We start from the raw sequence: 18,811 nt of genomic DNA, 5'->3' as shown, positions 1-18,811 counted from the left end.
TCCATACATAGTCATTACAATATTATTGACTATATTTCCTATGCTACACTTTACATCCCCACGATTATTCTGTAATTACCAATCTGTACTTCCTAATTGTCTCACCTTTTTCACCCAGTCTCCTATACACCCTCTCCTCTGGCAACTCTCAGTCTGTTCTCTGTATCTGTGTGTGTCTGTTTCTGTTTTGTTTGTTCACTTATATTGTTCCTTAGATTGTACATATAAGAGCAAGCATGTGGTATTTGTCTTCCTCTGACTGACTTACCAGATCCCATTTTTCTTCAAGTCAAAGACCAGGGAAACCGCATGCTTCAGTGGGGAGGGTGCTTTGTGGGAGAATGCAGTCAAATGTTCTATGCCAGGTGAACTTAACCAGGAGTTAAGAATAACCCTGGGAGAGCAATGGCATATATATTTTTAAAGATTATATTTATTTACTTTTAGAGAGAGAGGAAGGGAGGGAGAAAGAGAGGAAGAGAAACATTGATAATTGATCAGTTGCCTCTCATACCTCCAACCAAGAACTTGGCCTGCAACCCCGGCATATGCCATGACCAGGAACTGAACCAGCAACCTTTTGGTTTGTGGGACAACACCCAACCCACTGAGCCACACCAGTCAGGGGAAGCAGTGGTGTTTCTAATGAAAATCATCGAATAGGTTACTTTTAGAAGATTGGATTCTGGAACTCAGTACTTCTTTGAAAGTGTGAACCATACTCTTCATATGATTATTATTTTAAATGTATCTCCTTAGATTCTTTATAGTGAGTGATTGAGAGAAGCTTTCTGTTCCCCATTTGCCTTCCTTCTTCTTGCCTCTTTATGCTTCCTTGGGATATCCTTCCCATCTCTAATTTTCAAAATATTTATCTTTGCTGCTCCTACTAAAATTTCCATTGGTGTTTTATTCCCTGCCCCCCCCCCCCCATATATGTCCTTCTGCTGCACTTTATTTAAATGACAGACATGGTGAACATTGTGACTGCTTTTAGTTATTAAAACTTCTGTGTGTTTACAGTTTATAAAGTGCCTTAATGACTGTTTTCTTATACTTCAAAAAGCTCGGAGATGTAGAAATATTCACCATTTCTTCTACAAATAAAGACATTGAGGCTCAGAAAACTACCCAAGCTCACACAACCATATGGGATTAGAGGTTATATTAGAATTAATTCTGCTTAATTGTGTTTTATCTACAAATACTATACTCCTTTAACCACATTAATGATTTGGTTGGTTTCTCCAATTAAAAAAAAAAGTGTATGTGCTCAACAGATATTTATAATGTAGACACTTAGTGTCAGGAACAGTTGGAAGCACTGGGGACCCAGAAGCAAGTAAATCAGACATCCCTCAACCTCATAACATTTTCCTCTGGTGAAGAAGTCAGGCAAACCAAACCAAACCAAACCAAAATAAAACTCACTGCACAGATAAATCAGGGGTAATGTAAGAAGCAGGAAGATGACTGGGGAACTGGAATTGGCTGTGGCAGAGGGTGTGCTATGGGAAAGCCTTTCTAAGAAGGAGAGAATGGGGAAAAACTGCCTCTAGGCAGAGTGAATGGCAGCAGCAAAGCCCTAATACAAGAAAATGCTTGGGGTGAGGACCATGCTTTAGAATCCCAGCAAATCGTTATGCTCAGAAGTAAATTTACACTCTATTTTTTTCCAAACAAAAGACATAAAAATGGTATTTTATAAGTAATTTATTTTATGCTTTAAATATATGCTATTTACTCAAAGTAAAACAAAAATGAACATACTCATTTCTAGTCTATTTAAATTTAATATATAACTAATTTGAGTATATTTTAGCCCAGCTTTAGAAAAAGTTGAGACTCTCAAATGAAATTTGAATGAAATGCTTGCCAGACACCTGAAAGACCTGCATAAGAATAGCCCTCAAATCTGTAATCTTATTTATATCTCCCAGTTCACAGATGAGGAAACTGTGACCAAGAGGAGGGAAATGACCTTCCAGCTCACATAGTGAGTAGGTATGAAATCTGGGACCTGCACAAGTCCCCAGACTCTGAGCTGAAATAATGCCCACAGAAAGGACAAGAGGAGCTCTAAATCTGGCTCCCTGGCTGGGTCAGGGCCTGTGGACCTTGGAGTAGAATTGGCCTTTCCTGAAAATGTAGTCATTTAGCACACTGACAGCCCGCTTTTCCCACCGGCTCTGGGCTGTCCAATCTGTCAGGCAAACAATGGAATAATGAGGCTTTTGGTTTTTTTTCTCCCTAGCTCAGCTGAACAGCACAGAATAACTGACCCCATTCCTTTCCATTCCTTTCATGTCATTACTTTTGCATTTCTTTTCTCTCACAGGGAAGGACGTGCAGCTCTTGTGACCTCATTTTGCATGTTTAAGTACATGGCTCTGTACAGCATGATTCAGTATGTTGGTGTTCTGCTGCTCTACTGGGTACGACTTGGGACCTAGCCTCTTAGTGAGAACAGAGACTAGGGGCGGTGCGCTCTCAGTACACAATGCCTCTTAAGCAAAGCGCAAATAGGAGATTTGGGCACTAACAGCCCCTCTAACACTCTCTTTAATGTTTTGAAGGTAAATCAGAAGTAGACAGATGTACACAGGAAAAGAAGTTGGTGTGACTTCTCTGACTGATAGAGAATCTAGTGGTAGCTGAGGATCAGAACAGAACAACTCACAGTCGCTGTTGCTTTTGCCTGCTTAGACCAGGTCTCTGTCTTTGTAACCCAGTGTGGCTCTCCCCTTACATACCATTCTTTACAGAGATTAATCTCTGATTGGGTGCTAGAATGTTTCATGTCTGACTCTGCCTGGAAAAATGAACTTTGATTATTATCATGTGCCCATTTCAGTGGTGTAAATATTCCCACTGTGGCTGGTTTCAAGCTATCCACCTGTACACGGAGCTGGGGAAAGACGTACAATAGCATACCATTATGTGGTGCTTGCACCACATAGATACAAGGGTTGTGAATAAAGTCAAGAACATATATAAACACTAAAATGCAGGAAAATTATTAGGAAGTGCCGAGTTTTGAGTATTTATTACCCCCTTTTTAATATAACTTATTTAGTAGTAAATTTGTATAATTTAAGATTTTATATTGGCTGTGTTTAACAACCAGTTCACAAAATTTCTGAAAATCCAACAATGGACTCTTATGAGCTAGTACAATGCAGCATATCACTGATTCCCTAAACGTAGGGATTTAAAAATTGGCATACTGTACCACCAAAAATATGTAGGTCTTGTGATAGCTTTCACCATTTAACCAAATATAAAAGGAGAAAATATATGATTACTGTTTGTGGACTCAATATATGGGGGCTTTATCTATTAGCTAACCCAGAGAAAGGGAACTTTATTTGTGCTGGAGATATCTAGATTCATCTCTATATCTTCCCCTTTTGCTTCTGGGTTGAAAGTTTTAGTTCTTTTATGTTTGGATTACCTATGTCTCTTCCCACTCACTAATGAATGAACTGGAGAAGAAGAGGCTATTTATAGCAATTTGGTCCTATATTGAAATCTCAATAACTCTTGCTCACAACTAGAGTTAAACATGGATCATTATCTCTTTTCCCCCAAGAGGTAGGGGGCAAGGAGGTAAGTTACTTGAAATCTATAAGACCTAAATGTTTTTTCCTCAAGAATAAAGATGCTTTATTAGGGACTTTCAAACAACATCCAAGAATGCAAATAGTTGGTTCAGTTACTATCATTTTCTATCAGTAAAATTTAGGTGTGATCACCACACATTTGCCACTTGTTACTATTGGGAATGCGCTCTTTCAGTGTGTCACACCAACCCCAACTTTTCTGCTAGCAAATGGAAAAGAGAGCAGAGATGAATCTGGTAGAGTGAGATATTCTCCTCAACAAGGAATGATGATGATACACAAAGAACCCAGCCCAGAAAGCAAATGGTGGGGGCCCTCCTGGTTAGACAGGATTTCACTGCCTTGTCTTTAATACTCCCAGCAACATAAACAGGGCCCCTGACCACACCATCTCCTTAGTGATTTACCTGACAATCCTATGTTGCAGTGAGAAAATGAATAAAATTGATGTCAAACTTCATCTAGAAGCTCATAACTCTTTTGAGCTGCTTTCCTTTTTATTTTCAGGAGACGAGCAGCCTATCAAATTACCAGTTTCTGTTCCAGGATCTGGCCATTACAACTCTTATTGGTGTAACAAGTAAGATGTTTTTAAAACTTTCTTTCCAGAGTTGCTCTCCTCAGTTTGCTTCCCTCTGCCCCAGAAGGGCTGGGCTACCAGGAGGTTAGGGACAGCAGCTGCAAGAAATGTGATGTCTGACTTATTCCCAAAGGTAGATATGAGAGGAAAAGAGAATACAATACTCATTTTTTATTTTTATAAACATTCTTTTTTTTTTTAAACAATTTATTTATTTTTAGAGGTGGCGGGGAGGAGAAAGAGAGGGAGAGAAACATCACTGTGTGGTTGCTTCTCATGCACCCTCAACTGGGGACCTGACATGCAACCTAGTCATGTGCCCTGGCTGGGAATCAAACCAGCGACACTTGGTTCACAGGCTGATGCTCAATCCACTGAGCCACAGCAGCCAGGCCACAATCCTCATTTCTGAGTATTGAAAGAAAGTGTTAGCAAAGGAAAAACTGGCTAGTTATTTTGCTGTTTTCCACAAAATATAGAGCTTCCATAAAAGTTTATTAAATATTTTATAACAAAACACAAAGAAACCACACCTTGAAAATCGGGAACTCCTGCCTTTTGCGACAGCATGGATGGAACTTGAGAGTATTATGCTAAGTGAAATAAGCCAGGCAGTGAAAGACAAACACTACATGATCTCACCTAGTACAGGAAACTAATGAACAAACCAAACAAATAAGCAAAATAGAACCAAAGGCATGGAAACAAGGAACAGACTGACAGTGACCAGAGTGGTTAGGGGAGGGGGAAAGAGAGAAAAGAAAGGGAAGGGTCTAGTCAAGGAAGTAATATAAATGAACCATGGACATGGACAACTAAATGGGGGTTGACTGTGGAAGAGCGGGGAGGTGGGTGGGGCAGGGGAGAGCAACAGGGGGAGGGGAATGGGACAACTGTAATAAAAAACAATAAAAATAAAACACCTTAAAAATCACGAACACTGATTCCGGTATGCTTTTAGGTATAACTATAGTTAAAATGTGCTCAATATATAGCTCAACTGTTTTCCATTACCAAATCCTAACCTCTCAAGATCTAAACAGAGATTAAAGGTCATCATGCCATTATTCCACTCCCACTCCCACCTTCTAATTAATATATGAATTGCATTCCAATTTTTCTGCTATGGAATTTTTATCCCAATTCACATACTAACCATGATCTTTACCAAATTCTCTGTTTTCCTCTTTGTTACATATAAATGCCAACAGCCCCACTTGTACATTTAATCCTACCTCCTCTTACCTTCTTAAGGACTTCTGCTCACTGTTCTAGGCACACCAGTCTTACTGTCTCCTGAGCATTGCCAAGTTTGTGGTCACCTCAGCACCTTTGATATTGTTGTTTTCTTCGCCTAAACTACTTTCCCTTCAGATCTTCATATGACTTCTTTTCCTTTTTTTTTTTTTTAGCTTTTAATTTATTAACCAAATTCGTTTTTTAATATGCTTTATTGATTATGCTGTTACAGTTGTCCCAATTTCTTTTCCCTCTGCTCCCCTCCACCCAGTGACCCTCCTCCTTCCAGTTGCCCCCCCCCTTAGTCCATACCCATTGGTTGTGCATATAGTTCTTCTCAACATCTTCCTGTCTATTCCACTCCCTCCTACTATGCTTCTTAATTCCTGTACCATCTCCTTCCTTTTTACCCCTTCCCCCTCCCTGCTGACCTGCCCCCATAATGTTCCCCATACCTATAATTCTTTTCCCACTCTCATTGCCTACTTAGTTTGCCTTTGTTTTGGTTTCCTAGTTTCTGTTGTTGGTTGTTGTGATACAGTTTTCATTTTAATGTTCATAGTTTTGATCCTCCTTCTCCTTAACAAGTTCCTTTAACATTTCATATAACAGTGGTTTGGATCTGATGAACTCCTTCAGTTTTACTTTGTCCTGGAAGTACTTTCTCTGTCCTTCTATTCTGAATGACAGCTTCGCTGGATAGAGTATTTGTGGCTGTAGGTTTTTGACTTTCATTACTTTGAATATTTCTTGCCACTCCCTTCTTGCCTGCAGGGACTCCTTTGAGAAATCAGCTGATAGTCTAATTGGGACTCCTTTGTACATAATTCTCTTCTTCTCTCTTGGTGCTTTTAAGATTCTCTCTTTATCCTTAATTTTTGGCATTTTGTTTATAATGTGTCTTGGAGTAGTTCTCCCTGGGTCCAGTTTTTCTGGAACTCTCTGTGCTTCCTGGACCTGTAAGTCTATTTCCTTCCCCAAGTCAGGGAAGTTCTGCTTCAATATTTTTTCACATAATCTCTCAGTTTCTAGTTCTTCTTCACCTTCTGGCAACCCTATAATTCAGATGTTGGCCTGCTTATAGCTGTCCCATAGGTTTCTGAGCCTCTCCTCATTTCCCTCACTTTTTGTTTCCTCTTTCTGTGCTGGTTGACTGTTTGTTTCTTTCCTATGTTCCGATTTGTTGATTTGGCCCTGGTTTTCTTTCCCTCATAACTGGTTTTGTATGTGTTTTTGTTCATTTCAACAGAACTAGCCTTCATTCATTCCCCGTCTTGTTTAAGATCTGCTGTTAGGTCTGTAAGCATTTTTTATAACCAAAGCTCTGACCTGTGCCTCAGAAAGATTTCCCATCTGCTGCTTCATTAGATTAGATATTTGCTGTCTGGTCAGCTGCGTCACCAGGATCTCTATCATGATCTGTGCCATCCTGACAGTTTTGTGTTTAGCTTTGCTTCCTGGGCAGAGCTATCACACTCCTATGCTATAGGGAGTGGAGCCCTGTGCACTTGTCACTACAGGGTGACGATTCTCACCGCGCTGTGGTGTTTTCTGCAGGGGTGGGGGTCCAAGATGGATTCCTGCCGTTCACTCTCTGCTGAGAGACTAGGAGCCTCTTCCTCTGTCCCTACCTCCTCCAGGCCTCATAGTCCAAGGCAATGGGGGTCTGCCTTCCCCTTCATTGGAATCGCAAGCTGACGGGTCTGGTCTGCAGCAGAGGGTGCTCCCCAGGTGCTTCTCTCCTCCCCTTAAATACAGGTGTCTGTGCTTATCACCGTCCCACTGCTGTCACCGCTGCTGCTGCAGCCAGCACAGCTGGACCTCTCCGCCCCAGCTTTGCCCCTCCTACCCATCCAGATGAGCAACACTTCTTTATAACTTCATACACTGGACTTCCATTTATTTTATGGAACTTCTGGTTATTTCTGGTTTTGCAGTAGATGTATTCCTTCTTAGTTGTGGAGGGAGACGGAGAATGTCAGTCTAGGACTCCATCTTGGCCAGAAGTCTTGACTACTTTTTATTATTCAGCTTTTAGCTCAAATGTCACCACCTCATAAAGGTCACTTTAAATAATGACCAAGCCAATTATCCTCTAGCACACATTTCTGCTTTATTTTTTCACAGTACTTGTCACAATCTGAAATTATATTTATTTGTTTTGCCTGCCTCTCCTCACCTGGAGTGTGCAATTTTAAGAGCAGCACCTATCTGTCTTGATTATTGCTGTATTCCCAATACATCTAACAGTGCCTGACATATCAAAAAAATTCATTAAGTATTTATTAAATCAACTGAAAGAATACCCTTGTACAGGTGTTATTGTTGACAGAGTTCTCTTTCACACCAGGCCAAATCTATCTCTCTGTAACTTTCACCAATCCTAGTTCTGCCATTAAGGGTGGCACTGAATAGTCTAAATTTTCTCTCCATGACAGTCTTTCAAATATTTGAAAAACAGTTATCATTTATCCTGTGATTATTCTCTTCTACATAACAAGCAGCTCCAGGTTTTTGTTTATATTTTTTGACAAATAATTTGATTGTTTTTAATATTCATCATTGATTAATATATAGTCACTGTAAAAAGAAGATATAACAAAGAAAAAAATAACAACCTTTATCCTATATCTAGAACTAACCAATTAAAGCATTCTGATGTATTTCCTTCTAGTCATAAATATATTTCTATATATGCATATACATACACATGTGTATACACACATATATATTAATAAATTTGAATTGTGTTTCCCATGTAATTATATGCATTATTTTTTATTTAATTTTATAACTATTTTAAATGTTATTAATTATTTTAATTTTTTATTGTGGTAAAATATAGATAACATAATTTGCCACTTTTGCCATTTGTAACTGTACAGTTCAGGAGCATTAATCACATTCACAATGTTGTGCAACTATCACAACTGTTTCTAAATCTTTATCATCACCCCAAATAGAAACTCTGTACCTGTTAAAAAATAACTCCCCGTTGCTCTCCCTTTCAGCTTCTAGTAACCTCTAATCTACATTTTGTTGCTGTGAATTTGCCCATTCAAGATAATTCAAATGAAGTCAAATCATAAAATATTTGTCCATTTGTGTCTGGATTATTTTAGTTAGAACAATGTTTTCAAGGTTCATCTATGTTGCAGCATGTATTAGAAATTTATTTATTATTTTATGGCTGAATAATATTCCATTATATGTACATACCACATTTTGTTATCCACTTATCCATTGATGGACTTTGGTTGCTTCTACCTTTTGTGTATTGTGAATAATGCTGCAATGAACATTTGCATAAAATATCTGTTTGAGGTCCTATTTTTAATTCTTTTTGGTATAGGAATAAAATTACTGTTTTTGGAGAACTGTTTTGCATAGTGAATACATCAGTTTACATTCTCACCAACAATGTCTCATATTATGGTTCCAGTTTCTCCACAGCCTCATCAATACTTGTTATTTAACTTCAATAAAATTATTTTAGATATTCTAATAGTATGGAGTACTAGCTTATGGTGATTTTGATTTTCATTTTTCTATTGACTAATAATGTTGACACATTTTCATGTGCTCGTGGCTATTTGTATGTCTTATTTGGAGAAATGTTTACTCAAGTCCTTCACCCATTTTTTAACTGGATTTTTATCTTTTGATTTTTGAGTTCTGGAGTTCTTCTTCATATACTGTGGGTATTGAAACCTTATCAAATATATGATTGAACACGTTTTCTTCCATTCTGTATATTGTATTTTCACTTTCTTGATAATGTCCTTTATTGTATAAAATATTTAATTTTGATTAAGTCATATTTATCTTTTTTTTTTTCCTGTTGTTGCTCATGCTTTAGATGTCATCTCTAAGAATCCATTGCTAAAGTCAAGGTCATGAAGATTTACCCTATATTTTCTTCTAGGAATTTAATGAATTTTAACTCTTGTATTTAAGTCATTGATACATTTTCTATATACGGTATGAGCTAGGGGTCTGACTTTATTATTTCACATGTGAAAATAATTTAACTCAATTTGTTAAAGAAACTGTTCTTTCCCCCATTTAATAGTCTTGGCACTCATTGAATATCAATTGGTCATAGATGTATGGGTTTATTTTTGGATCCTCACTATAGGTCTACCTTTATGCCACTAACACAGTGTTTTGATTACTGTTTTTGTAGTAAGTTAGAAATCACAACATGTGAGTCCTCCAGTATTGTTTTCCTTTTTCAAGATTTGTTTGACTTTTCCACATGAATCTGAGGATCAGCTTCTCCATTCTGCAAAAAAACAAACAAACAAACAAAAACCTATTTAAATTTTGACAGATTGCATTGAATCTCTAGATCATTTTAAGTAGTATTGACATTGTAACAAAATTACATCTTCCAATCCATAAACATTGGGTGTATTTCAATTTGTTTATGTTTTCTTTAGTTTCTTTCAGCAAAGTTTTATAATTTTCTGTGTACTAGTCTTTCTGCTCTTTGATTAGATTTATTTCTAGGTATGTATTGAATTAGAATTGTATTCTTAATTTTCTTTTACAATTGTTTGTTGTCAATATACAAAAATACAGCTAATTTTTATGTGTTGATCTTGTACCTTATAACATAACTGAATAAGCTTATTATCTTGAGTAGATTTCTTGTGGATTTTTTTGGATTTCCACTTTTCATCCATTTTTTTTGGATATGTCACTTGTGAATAGAGATAGTCTTAATTCTTCTGTACAATTTGGATGACTTTTCTTTCTATTCTAATTGCTATGGATAGAACTTCCAGTACAACGTTAAATAGCAGTGGTGAAAGTGGTCATCCTTTTCTTGTTACTAAAATTAGGGCAAAAAGCTTTCAATATTTTGCCATTGAGTGTGATATTAGCTATGGGTTTTTATTGCAAAATATATAATCATGGGGATTACATGTAACATCTTCAATTTATAATAATCTAGTTTGGATTGATACTTTAACTTCCATAGCATACCAAAACTCTGCTATTATACAGTTCTGTCTCCCCATTTTATTTTTCACACAATTATGTTATCTTTACTGACTGCGTGCCTGGTAACTTAGATAGATAATTATTTTTATGCATTTGTTTTTTAAATAATGTAAAAATAAAAAGTAAAGTTAAAAACCAAAAAACACCATAATACTTACTTTTATTTTTGCCCAAATAGTTACCTTAGCTAGAGAAAATTAAAACTGTCAAATAAGAGATAGAAATTATTTAAAAAATGCTTTAAAAAGAATTTCTTTTAGCTTAATTTTATAATTTCTATCTCTTTATTGACATTCTCATTTTGTTTATACATTCTTTTCCTGATTTCATTGAGTTCTTTGAGCATATTTAAGATAGTTGTTTTAAAGTCTTTGCTCAGTAAGTTCAATGTCTGGGCTTCCTTAGAGATGATTTTTATAATGTCTTAACTCTGGAAATCAGATTCTCCCCTTTCCCATGGGTTTGATATTTTTTGTTTTGCTGTTTTTTGAAGGCTGTAGTAGTCCATTTGTTTAGTGACTTTCCTAAACTATTTTTATAAAGATTGTATCAGTTGTCATGTGTGGTTACTAAAATCTCTGTTCCTTAAACTTTGGTTCAGGTAGTGTTTTGACAGAGAGTTCTTGAACTCTGTGAGTTTAAAAATATAAACAAACAAAAAAATACCTCTCCTAATCTTTGTCAGTTGGTTCTGTGCTGGGCACTTCAACACTTAGCCAGGCTTGTGTTGAGTCTAGAGACCTCCCAGAGCTGAGAGCAGAGGTTTTTTCTGGTCTCTTCTCAGCATGACTGTGGCTTTCTATATTCCCCAGGCATGTACGTGGCTTTCTATATTCCCCAATACACACAGGGTATTGTGAATACTATAATTTCCCAAAGAAATGTACTTTAACTTTTCTTTCCAGATGTCAGGCATTTATTTTATGTGTCAACTGTACTCTTTTTAAAATATGTTTTATTGATTATACTGTTAGAGTAGTCTCTATTTCTTTTCCCTCTGCTCCCCTCCACCCAGTAACCCCCTCCCTCCAGTTGTCCCCCCGCCTTTTCTATGTCCATTGGTTGTGCATATAGTTCTTCTCAACCTCTTCCTGTCTACTCCATTCCCTCCTACTATGCTTCTTAATTCCTGTACCATCTCCCTTCCTTTCCCCCCTTCCCCTCCCCGCTGACCTCCCCCCAAACCTATAATTCTTTTTCCACTCTCGTTGCCTACTTAGTTTGCCTTTGTTTTGGTTTCCTAGCTTCTGTTGTTGGTTGTTGTGATGCAGTTTTTATTTTAATGTTCATAATTTTGATCCTCCTCCTTCTAAACCACTCCCTTTAAATTCTCATATAATAGTGGTTTGGATCTAATGAACTCCTTCAGTTTTACTTTGTCCTAGAAGCACTTTCTCTGCCCTTCCATTCTGAATGACAGCTTCGCTGGATAGAGTATTTGTGGCTGTAGGTTTTTGACTTTCATTACTTTGAATATTTCTTGCCACTCCCTTCTTGCCTGCAGGAACTCCTTTGAGAAATCAGCTGATAGTCTAATTGGGACCCCTTTGTACATAATTCTCTTCTTCTCTCTTGGTGCTTTTAAGATTCTCTCTTTATCCTTAATTTTTGGCATTTTGTTTATAATGTGTCTTGGAGTAGTTCTCCCTGGGTCCAGTTTTTCTGGAACTCTCTGTGCTTCCTGGACCTGTAAGTCTATTCCTTCCCCAAGTTCAGGAAGTTCTGCTTCATTATTTTTTTCACATAATTTTTCAGTTTCTAGTTCTTCTTCTTCACCTTCTGGCAACCCTATGATTCAGATGTTGACCCGCTTATAGCTGTCAGATAAGTTTCTGAGCCTCTCCTCATTTTCCTCACTTCTTGTTTCCTTTTTTCTGCACTGGTTGACTGTTTGTTCCTTCTCTGTGTTCTGATTTGTTGATTTTATCTCTGGTTTTCATTTCCTCACCACTTGTCTCATTTGTGTTTTCGTTCATTTCAGTATGACTGGCTTTCATTCCTTCCCCATTTTGTTCCAAATCTTTGTTAATTCTGTAAGCCACCCTATGAATATAGCTCTGAACTGAGCCTCAGAAAGATGTCCTATTTGCTCATCAGTTAGGTCCCTCATCTGCTGCCTGGTGAGCTGTGTCACCGGGATTTCAATCATGATCTGCTTCATCCTGACCGTTTTGTGTTTATCTTTGCTTCCTGGGTGGGCTGTAGGGGGTGGAGCTTCATGCATTTGTCACTACCCGGGGACTGGCGACCTTTTTCACCACTCTGTGGTGCTTTGTGTGGGGACAGGGGTCCAAGATGGATTCCCGCCATTACTCTCCGCTGAGAGACCAGGAGCATCCTTCCCCACCCCCTCTGGGCCTCACAGTCCAAGGCAGTGGGGGGGTCTGCCTTCCCCAGCATTGGAATCATGAGGTACCAAGTCTCAACTTCAGCTGGGATTGCTCCCCTGGTGTTTCTCGCAGTCCCGCTGCTATCCCTGCTGCTACCAAGGACAGCACAGCCTGACCTTTCTGTCCCGATTCCGATTTCGCCCCTCCTACCCATCCAGATGAGCACCACTTGTTGATAGCTTCATACAAGGGTTTCCATGTAGTTTTATTTTCTCGAATTTCTGGTTATCTTTGGTTTTGAGGTAGTTGTATTCCTACTTAGTTATGGAGGGAGATAGATCGTGTCAGTCTAAGCCATCATCTTGGCTGGAAGTATCCTCAACTGTACTCTTTTGTCCCAGGTGATTGCTGGTAGTTTGTTAGCCTTACAGTGCTCTGGAGCAGTGCATGCTGCTTCCCCACCCTGAGTAAGTTTTGCATTAGGTGAAACAGAGATGAATACCTTGCACCAGTACGTCAGAAAGCCCCACACAAATTAGAACGGACATGCAGAATAATTTGTGGATAAAGTGTGTTCTTCCCTCCCTGTAAGCAAGGACCAGCTTCCCCTGCCACATATGTGCGCTACCATCTTCAAGATTGTCATTGAGCTGGGAGTAGCAAGGGCAAGTAGAAATACACAAAGCTTTCACACCATTTTTAAGTTGCCTTTTTCTTGATTCAGCATTTGTTTGCATGCTATAAACCTTTGTCTATTTTTCATATTTCTGACAGTGGTGGTTCTTATATTTTCTGCTTGTTTTTCAATGTTTCTGTGGAGGGATGGGGTCTTGGAGCTGCTTACTCTGTTATTTTGCAGATGTCATTCATCATTTTATTCCTTAAATATTTGAAAGCATTGCTTCTTAGAGACTACATGTTCTTCCATTACATAGATGGGCCATAACTTATTGTAGATGATGTTATGATGAACATCTTTCTATACCTCTGATTTTTAGCATAGAATAAAACTTCATAAGTAGAATAACTATATGAAAAGTTACGAAAAATTTTCAGTCTTCATATTCATTGCCAGATTGCCCTTCAGAAGGTTTTTCTGTCAATTTACATTCCTACAAGCAGTGGCAGAAAAGTGTGCATTTTAATACTTCCTCACCTATAATTTAATAGTTTTTGCCCATTTAATAGGCACAAAAGGGGAATCTTGTGGTTGTTCTATGTCTGCTGTCTTAAGAATTTCTCAGATGGCTTCAATTTAAATCCATTTGTTGTATTTGCTCAGTTTTTGATGTTTATCATTTTGTCAATTTTCTCAGATGTGTGAGCCCAAGAAGTTATATCATCTTTTTGAAGAATACGTTTTCCTGTTCTTATATATATATAATTTGAATTTATTTTATAGTGAGTTTGAATGGTGCCTACCCTAAGCTGGTGCCTTTCAGACCTGCAGGAAGGCTGATCTCTCCACCTTTGCTGCTTTCTGTGATTTTCAACATTCTTCTCAGCCTGGCCATGCACATTGTGGGCTTCATTCTGGTTCAGAGGCAGCCGTGGTATAACATGAAGATGCACAGGTATGATCACAGACTTGATTCCAGCCTTCCACACTCTAATCTAGCCCATATCATGGGAGATAACTCAGTCTTCATTCTGCCATAAAAATAAAAATTGGCTTCCATAAGTCCCTTGGGTAATTTTCCAGTGAGCTTTATTTCTTTGTAACACAATTTTATGGTAACAGTTATTGGTAGTTATCTTTGTCTATCTCAGAAAATGATCTATGACCATCTTTTCTGTCTAAGGTGACCATGCATTGTAGTTTTCCTGGACATCCCAGTTTAAGCCTGATAATCAATGAAATTATTAATATCTTTTCATATGCAGATCTGTTCCTGTTGAATGATAAATTATATGGCCATTCTACTTATAAATTTTTAGAGATCTTAAGCCACTAGAAGTAACAATTATTACTGATTTATCTCTCTCTCTCCCATATAGCCTTAATATACATGTTTGGTTTTCAGTTTTTAAAAAATGAATAACTAGGTCCTATCTATCTATCTATCTATCCATCCATCTAACTAAATCATAGATGTATCTGTGCTGGTTTCTTTCTCATTTTTCCGTATATTCTTTCCCAAAATACAGGTAATTATAGAAACACTGAGGGTATGGAGTCTTGTCTGTATGCTCCCTAGGTACCTGTCATCTTACTTCATTAGCTGTTTTGGTTTCCTTTTCAGTGACTGCACAGTGAAAAATGAAAGCATTTCAAAGTTAACCACTCCTCCAGCTGCTTCAGAAAAAGTTGGAAGTGATAGTTCCTTCACAAGTTTTGAAAACACTACTATATGGTTCTTGGGAACAATCAACTGTATTATTGTGGCTCTCATCTTCTCTAAAGGAAAACCATTTAGGCAGCCAACTTACAAAAACTGTGAGTAAAATTGTATGGAATCAGAGGTGAGAGGTCATCAGAGAGGAGGACAGACATGCCTGGGTCATTAGGGGGCAGCTGCAGAGTTGGCTCTTAAACAGGGTCTCCTGATTTCCACTCCAGGTCTCTGCAGAACACATCGTACAGCCTCAATTTGTGGTCTTTTGCTCCATCCCTCAAAGCTGCACAAAATACTAAGGCTTCTTTATCCACCTCTTACCTTCACTTAGAAATGTGTCTCTTGGTGTCTTTTTCATGGGATCAATCAAAACTGGGAAAACTCACTTATTTCTCCACTTACCAGAATTCATCCTGGAGGAGGTGGGGAGAAGGGACACAGTGCTCAGCAGGAACACAGCCCCTGCTATGAAGACAATGGTCAGGATGGCATTGTGTGGTTGGCAGGCTGGGAGTGGGTCCAGCCTGGACGTACCTGACTACAGACAATGGTGCAGGCGCTTTGGCCAAGCACTTCCTTACACTCTGGGCTGAGAGCAAAGTGGGCGTTGGAGAAGTAGGTGATCTGCTTTGCCTTTTAGACGTTTAGTTGGATACCATCACTACCCCTCTAACTGGGAAAATTTAGATGCACAAGATGAAAAATCAATATCCTCATAAAAGTTTGTTCAGAGAAAATTATTTTGCCCCTCTCCTTCTTGGGAAGAGAGAGCAGTTAATTGCTGACCTCTACATGATTGCAATTTAAACATTTGTTTATTTACAGCCCTCCTTCTTTTCCAGAAAAAGATTTGAGGTGGATGATTTGCATTAAAAAACTCAGATACTTTGGATGCCTTCAAGACATTTATATTGTAATAATAAAAATAATTTTTGTAATAATATATGTACATTTTGTTAGTATTCACATATATATATTTCTCAGTTTTATTAATTAAAACCTACAACATGAATGTGAAATATTCCACTTGCCTCAAGGACATGCATAGAAATTTTAGAGGTGAGACCCATTGCATCGAAATGAGTCCTTTCCATCTATTATGCTGTGTTTGGATGTGAAAAATCAAGTAAATATAATCAGCATTAATCTAGGCTGGGTCTTTCAATAGATGTGACACTCTGTATTCTGACTTCTCTAAATGATAGTTTGTGTTCTTATTTCCTCAGATATATTTGTCCTTGTACTGATCATACAGCTGGCTATGTGTCTATTCATTCTATTTGCTGATGTTCCAGATTTATATAGGCGTTTGAATGTAAGTCTCATCTCAGGGATATAATGATGTTACACAGGGTGTTAAAAAGCTAACACCCTGACTTAATAAGCAGGTCACAACAGAAATTGACATGGATTCTTGACATCAATTTTTCTTTTGGGACAGTTTTTTTTTTTTTAATGCTGAATTTATTCATATTTTTTATTTAAGTTGGTCAGGAAATAAAATTCTGTCTCATCTGGACTGCAAGTATTTCAAAAGCATTGAACATTTTTCTTTTAAAAGATTCCCTTTAAAACTGGGAAATCTATTTATACATTTCTTTTTCAAATGTGAGAAAATTTTCCCCTAAATGATTCTGTTTTGAAACGGTTTGAAACAGTTTTGCCTATAGTCTTTCAGTTAATTCTTAAATCTGTATTTACATCTTTTTTTAAAACTCTTTAGAAATGTTTTTTTTTCTGATGTTCATATTTGATGTCAGCAAAACTTACTTTTTAAGAACCATGCATTGCCCCATGAACTCACATAGGTTTTAAAACAAATTTGAAACCTTATAAGAGACAGAAATTTTAGGTATTGAAGCAAGGGAAAAACACATGTATATATTTGGATTCTTCTAACCTATTCTACTTTTCAGTTAGACAGATTGACTTAGACATGTGTATGTATGTGTCTATTACATATGTGATTTATAACATATGAAACACACAAACGTTTTCTGGCATGTGTTTGTCTTCAGACTAATTGTGCTTCTTCATCCCCCACCAGTTGCTCTGCACACCTGTTCTGTGGAGGGTCTATATTGTCATTATGCTCAGCTGCAATTTCATTGTGTCCCTTGTTATGGAGGTAAGTACCCTCAGGATGCTGATTGTGGGGTGGGGAGTGACATTTTCGGAGAGTACGAAAAAGAAACAGTGTTAGCTGACAAGGCTGGACAGTGCGAGGGGCTTCCTTCCTTGGCAAAATGAGCAATGGTGCTTTCCTCTGATGAGTGCAAAACAAGGTGTTCATTTTTGCATTTGTAAAGTGGAGCTGGGGAAACTAGAATTACGATCTCTAAGGTCCTATTCATTTCCAAAATCAAAAATAGTGACCCGACTCAATTCATTATTTGAAATTGAGATATGATTTACACACTATCAAATTTACCTTTTTGAAAGTACACTATTTAGTGATCTTTAGTATATGATTTTTAGTATACTCATATTTATTGAGTTGTGCAACTACCACCACTATCTAATCCTGGAACATTCTCATCCCCCCAAAGCAATCCTGTATCTGTTAGCGGTCACTCCTCATTCCCCTTTCTTCTTCCTCCACCCCCTGGCAACCACTAATTTATTTTCTGTCCTTATATTTGCATGTTCTGGAGATTTCATACAAATGAAATCATACATTATGTGGCCTTCTGTGCCTGGCTTCTTTCACTTAAGAACTTGTATCATTTTTACTTTGCATATGGGAAATGAGATTGATGGCTTTATTCACCTGGCTTTATTCTTCAGCTCCCATTTCCTCATTAAAATAAGCTTTGCTGTGTGGTTCATTCTGTCCTTCAATGCTGTTGCACACAATCTCTATTCTTCAAATCTTACTGTTAGTAAGGGGGAGCTCCCCAAAAGACATCCATTTTGAAAGAGGGGTGAACTGCAGAATTCCATCTGTTTCCCCCCCCCATTCCCACTCTCATTACAAACCCAGGCTTGTTCCAGAGACTGGGGATTCACAGAGGGCTGAGAGCACCTAGAGCCTGACTGCCCATAGCATTTTGTAGGCAGGAACTCAGCAACTGTCCTTACAGAGCAGGGTAAAAGATTGCACAGGAGATGGTGGCAGAACAGCACAAGAACAGGGTAGCGTCTCTCTCTATGCTCAACCAGAGCTTCTCAAACTTGAGTGGACATTGGAATCGCCTGGAGGGCGTGTTAAAACATAGGTTGTTCAGCCCTGACCCCAACATTTCTTATTCAGTAGGTCTGGAATAGGCACAAGTATGTGTTTCTAATACGTTTCCTGGTGATTCTGATGTTGCTAGTTCAGAGAACATACACTAAGAAACACAACACCAAACCATATGGTTTCCAAAGCCACCAAGTTAATCAAAGAACATCATCACGGTTTTCTCATGCTGAATTGCACAAAGATGGTCCTTGCCCTTGAAAGGAAGATATATCTTGTCCCTGTCCACAGTCTCATTATTTCCTGTGTCTAGTTTGTCTTTCCCTCTTTTGTACATTGAAATGCTGTTCTATCCTCGATGGCCCAGCTGCAGTACTGGCCTCATCTTGAATCTTTCTTGACCCCTGGATCAGTTAGGCAAGTAACAAAACTCAGCTAACAGCAACTTAAACAATAAATATATTTATTGATTCATTTAAGAAGATTGAAGCTAAGTGGTTCTGGGGCTGGTT

General features: G+C 38.0%; 1 protein-coding gene across 1 annotated transcript in view; it reads left to right on the top strand.

Moving 5' to 3' along the window:
* The window catches only part of ATP13A4 (ATPase 13A4), a 124,184-nt gene that overhangs the window by 100,935 nt on the left and 4,438 nt on the right, over positions 1-18,811 (top strand). The window contains exons 24-29 of the mRNA XM_090275416.1: positions 2,339-2,435; positions 4,131-4,203; positions 14,185-14,356; positions 15,026-15,219; positions 16,345-16,433; positions 17,166-17,246. Coding sequence (XP_090131542.1) covers positions 2,339-2,435; positions 4,131-4,203; positions 14,185-14,356; positions 15,026-15,219; positions 16,345-16,433; positions 17,166-17,246 — 706 coding nt within the window. The remainder of the gene's footprint in view (positions 1-2,338; positions 2,436-4,130; positions 4,204-14,184; positions 14,357-15,025; positions 15,220-16,344; positions 16,434-17,165; positions 17,247-18,811) is intronic.

The sequence above is a fragment of the Furipterus horrens genome, unplaced genomic scaffold (genome assembly GCF_987537825.1).
Source record: "Furipterus horrens unplaced genomic scaffold, mFurHor1.1.pri manual_scaffold_1, whole genome shotgun sequence".
NCBI classification, from domain to species: Eukaryota; Metazoa; Chordata; class Mammalia; order Chiroptera; family Furipteridae; genus Furipterus; species Furipterus horrens.
Note: the sequence above shows the minus strand (reverse complement) of the source record. Positions and strands in the feature narration are given on the sequence as shown.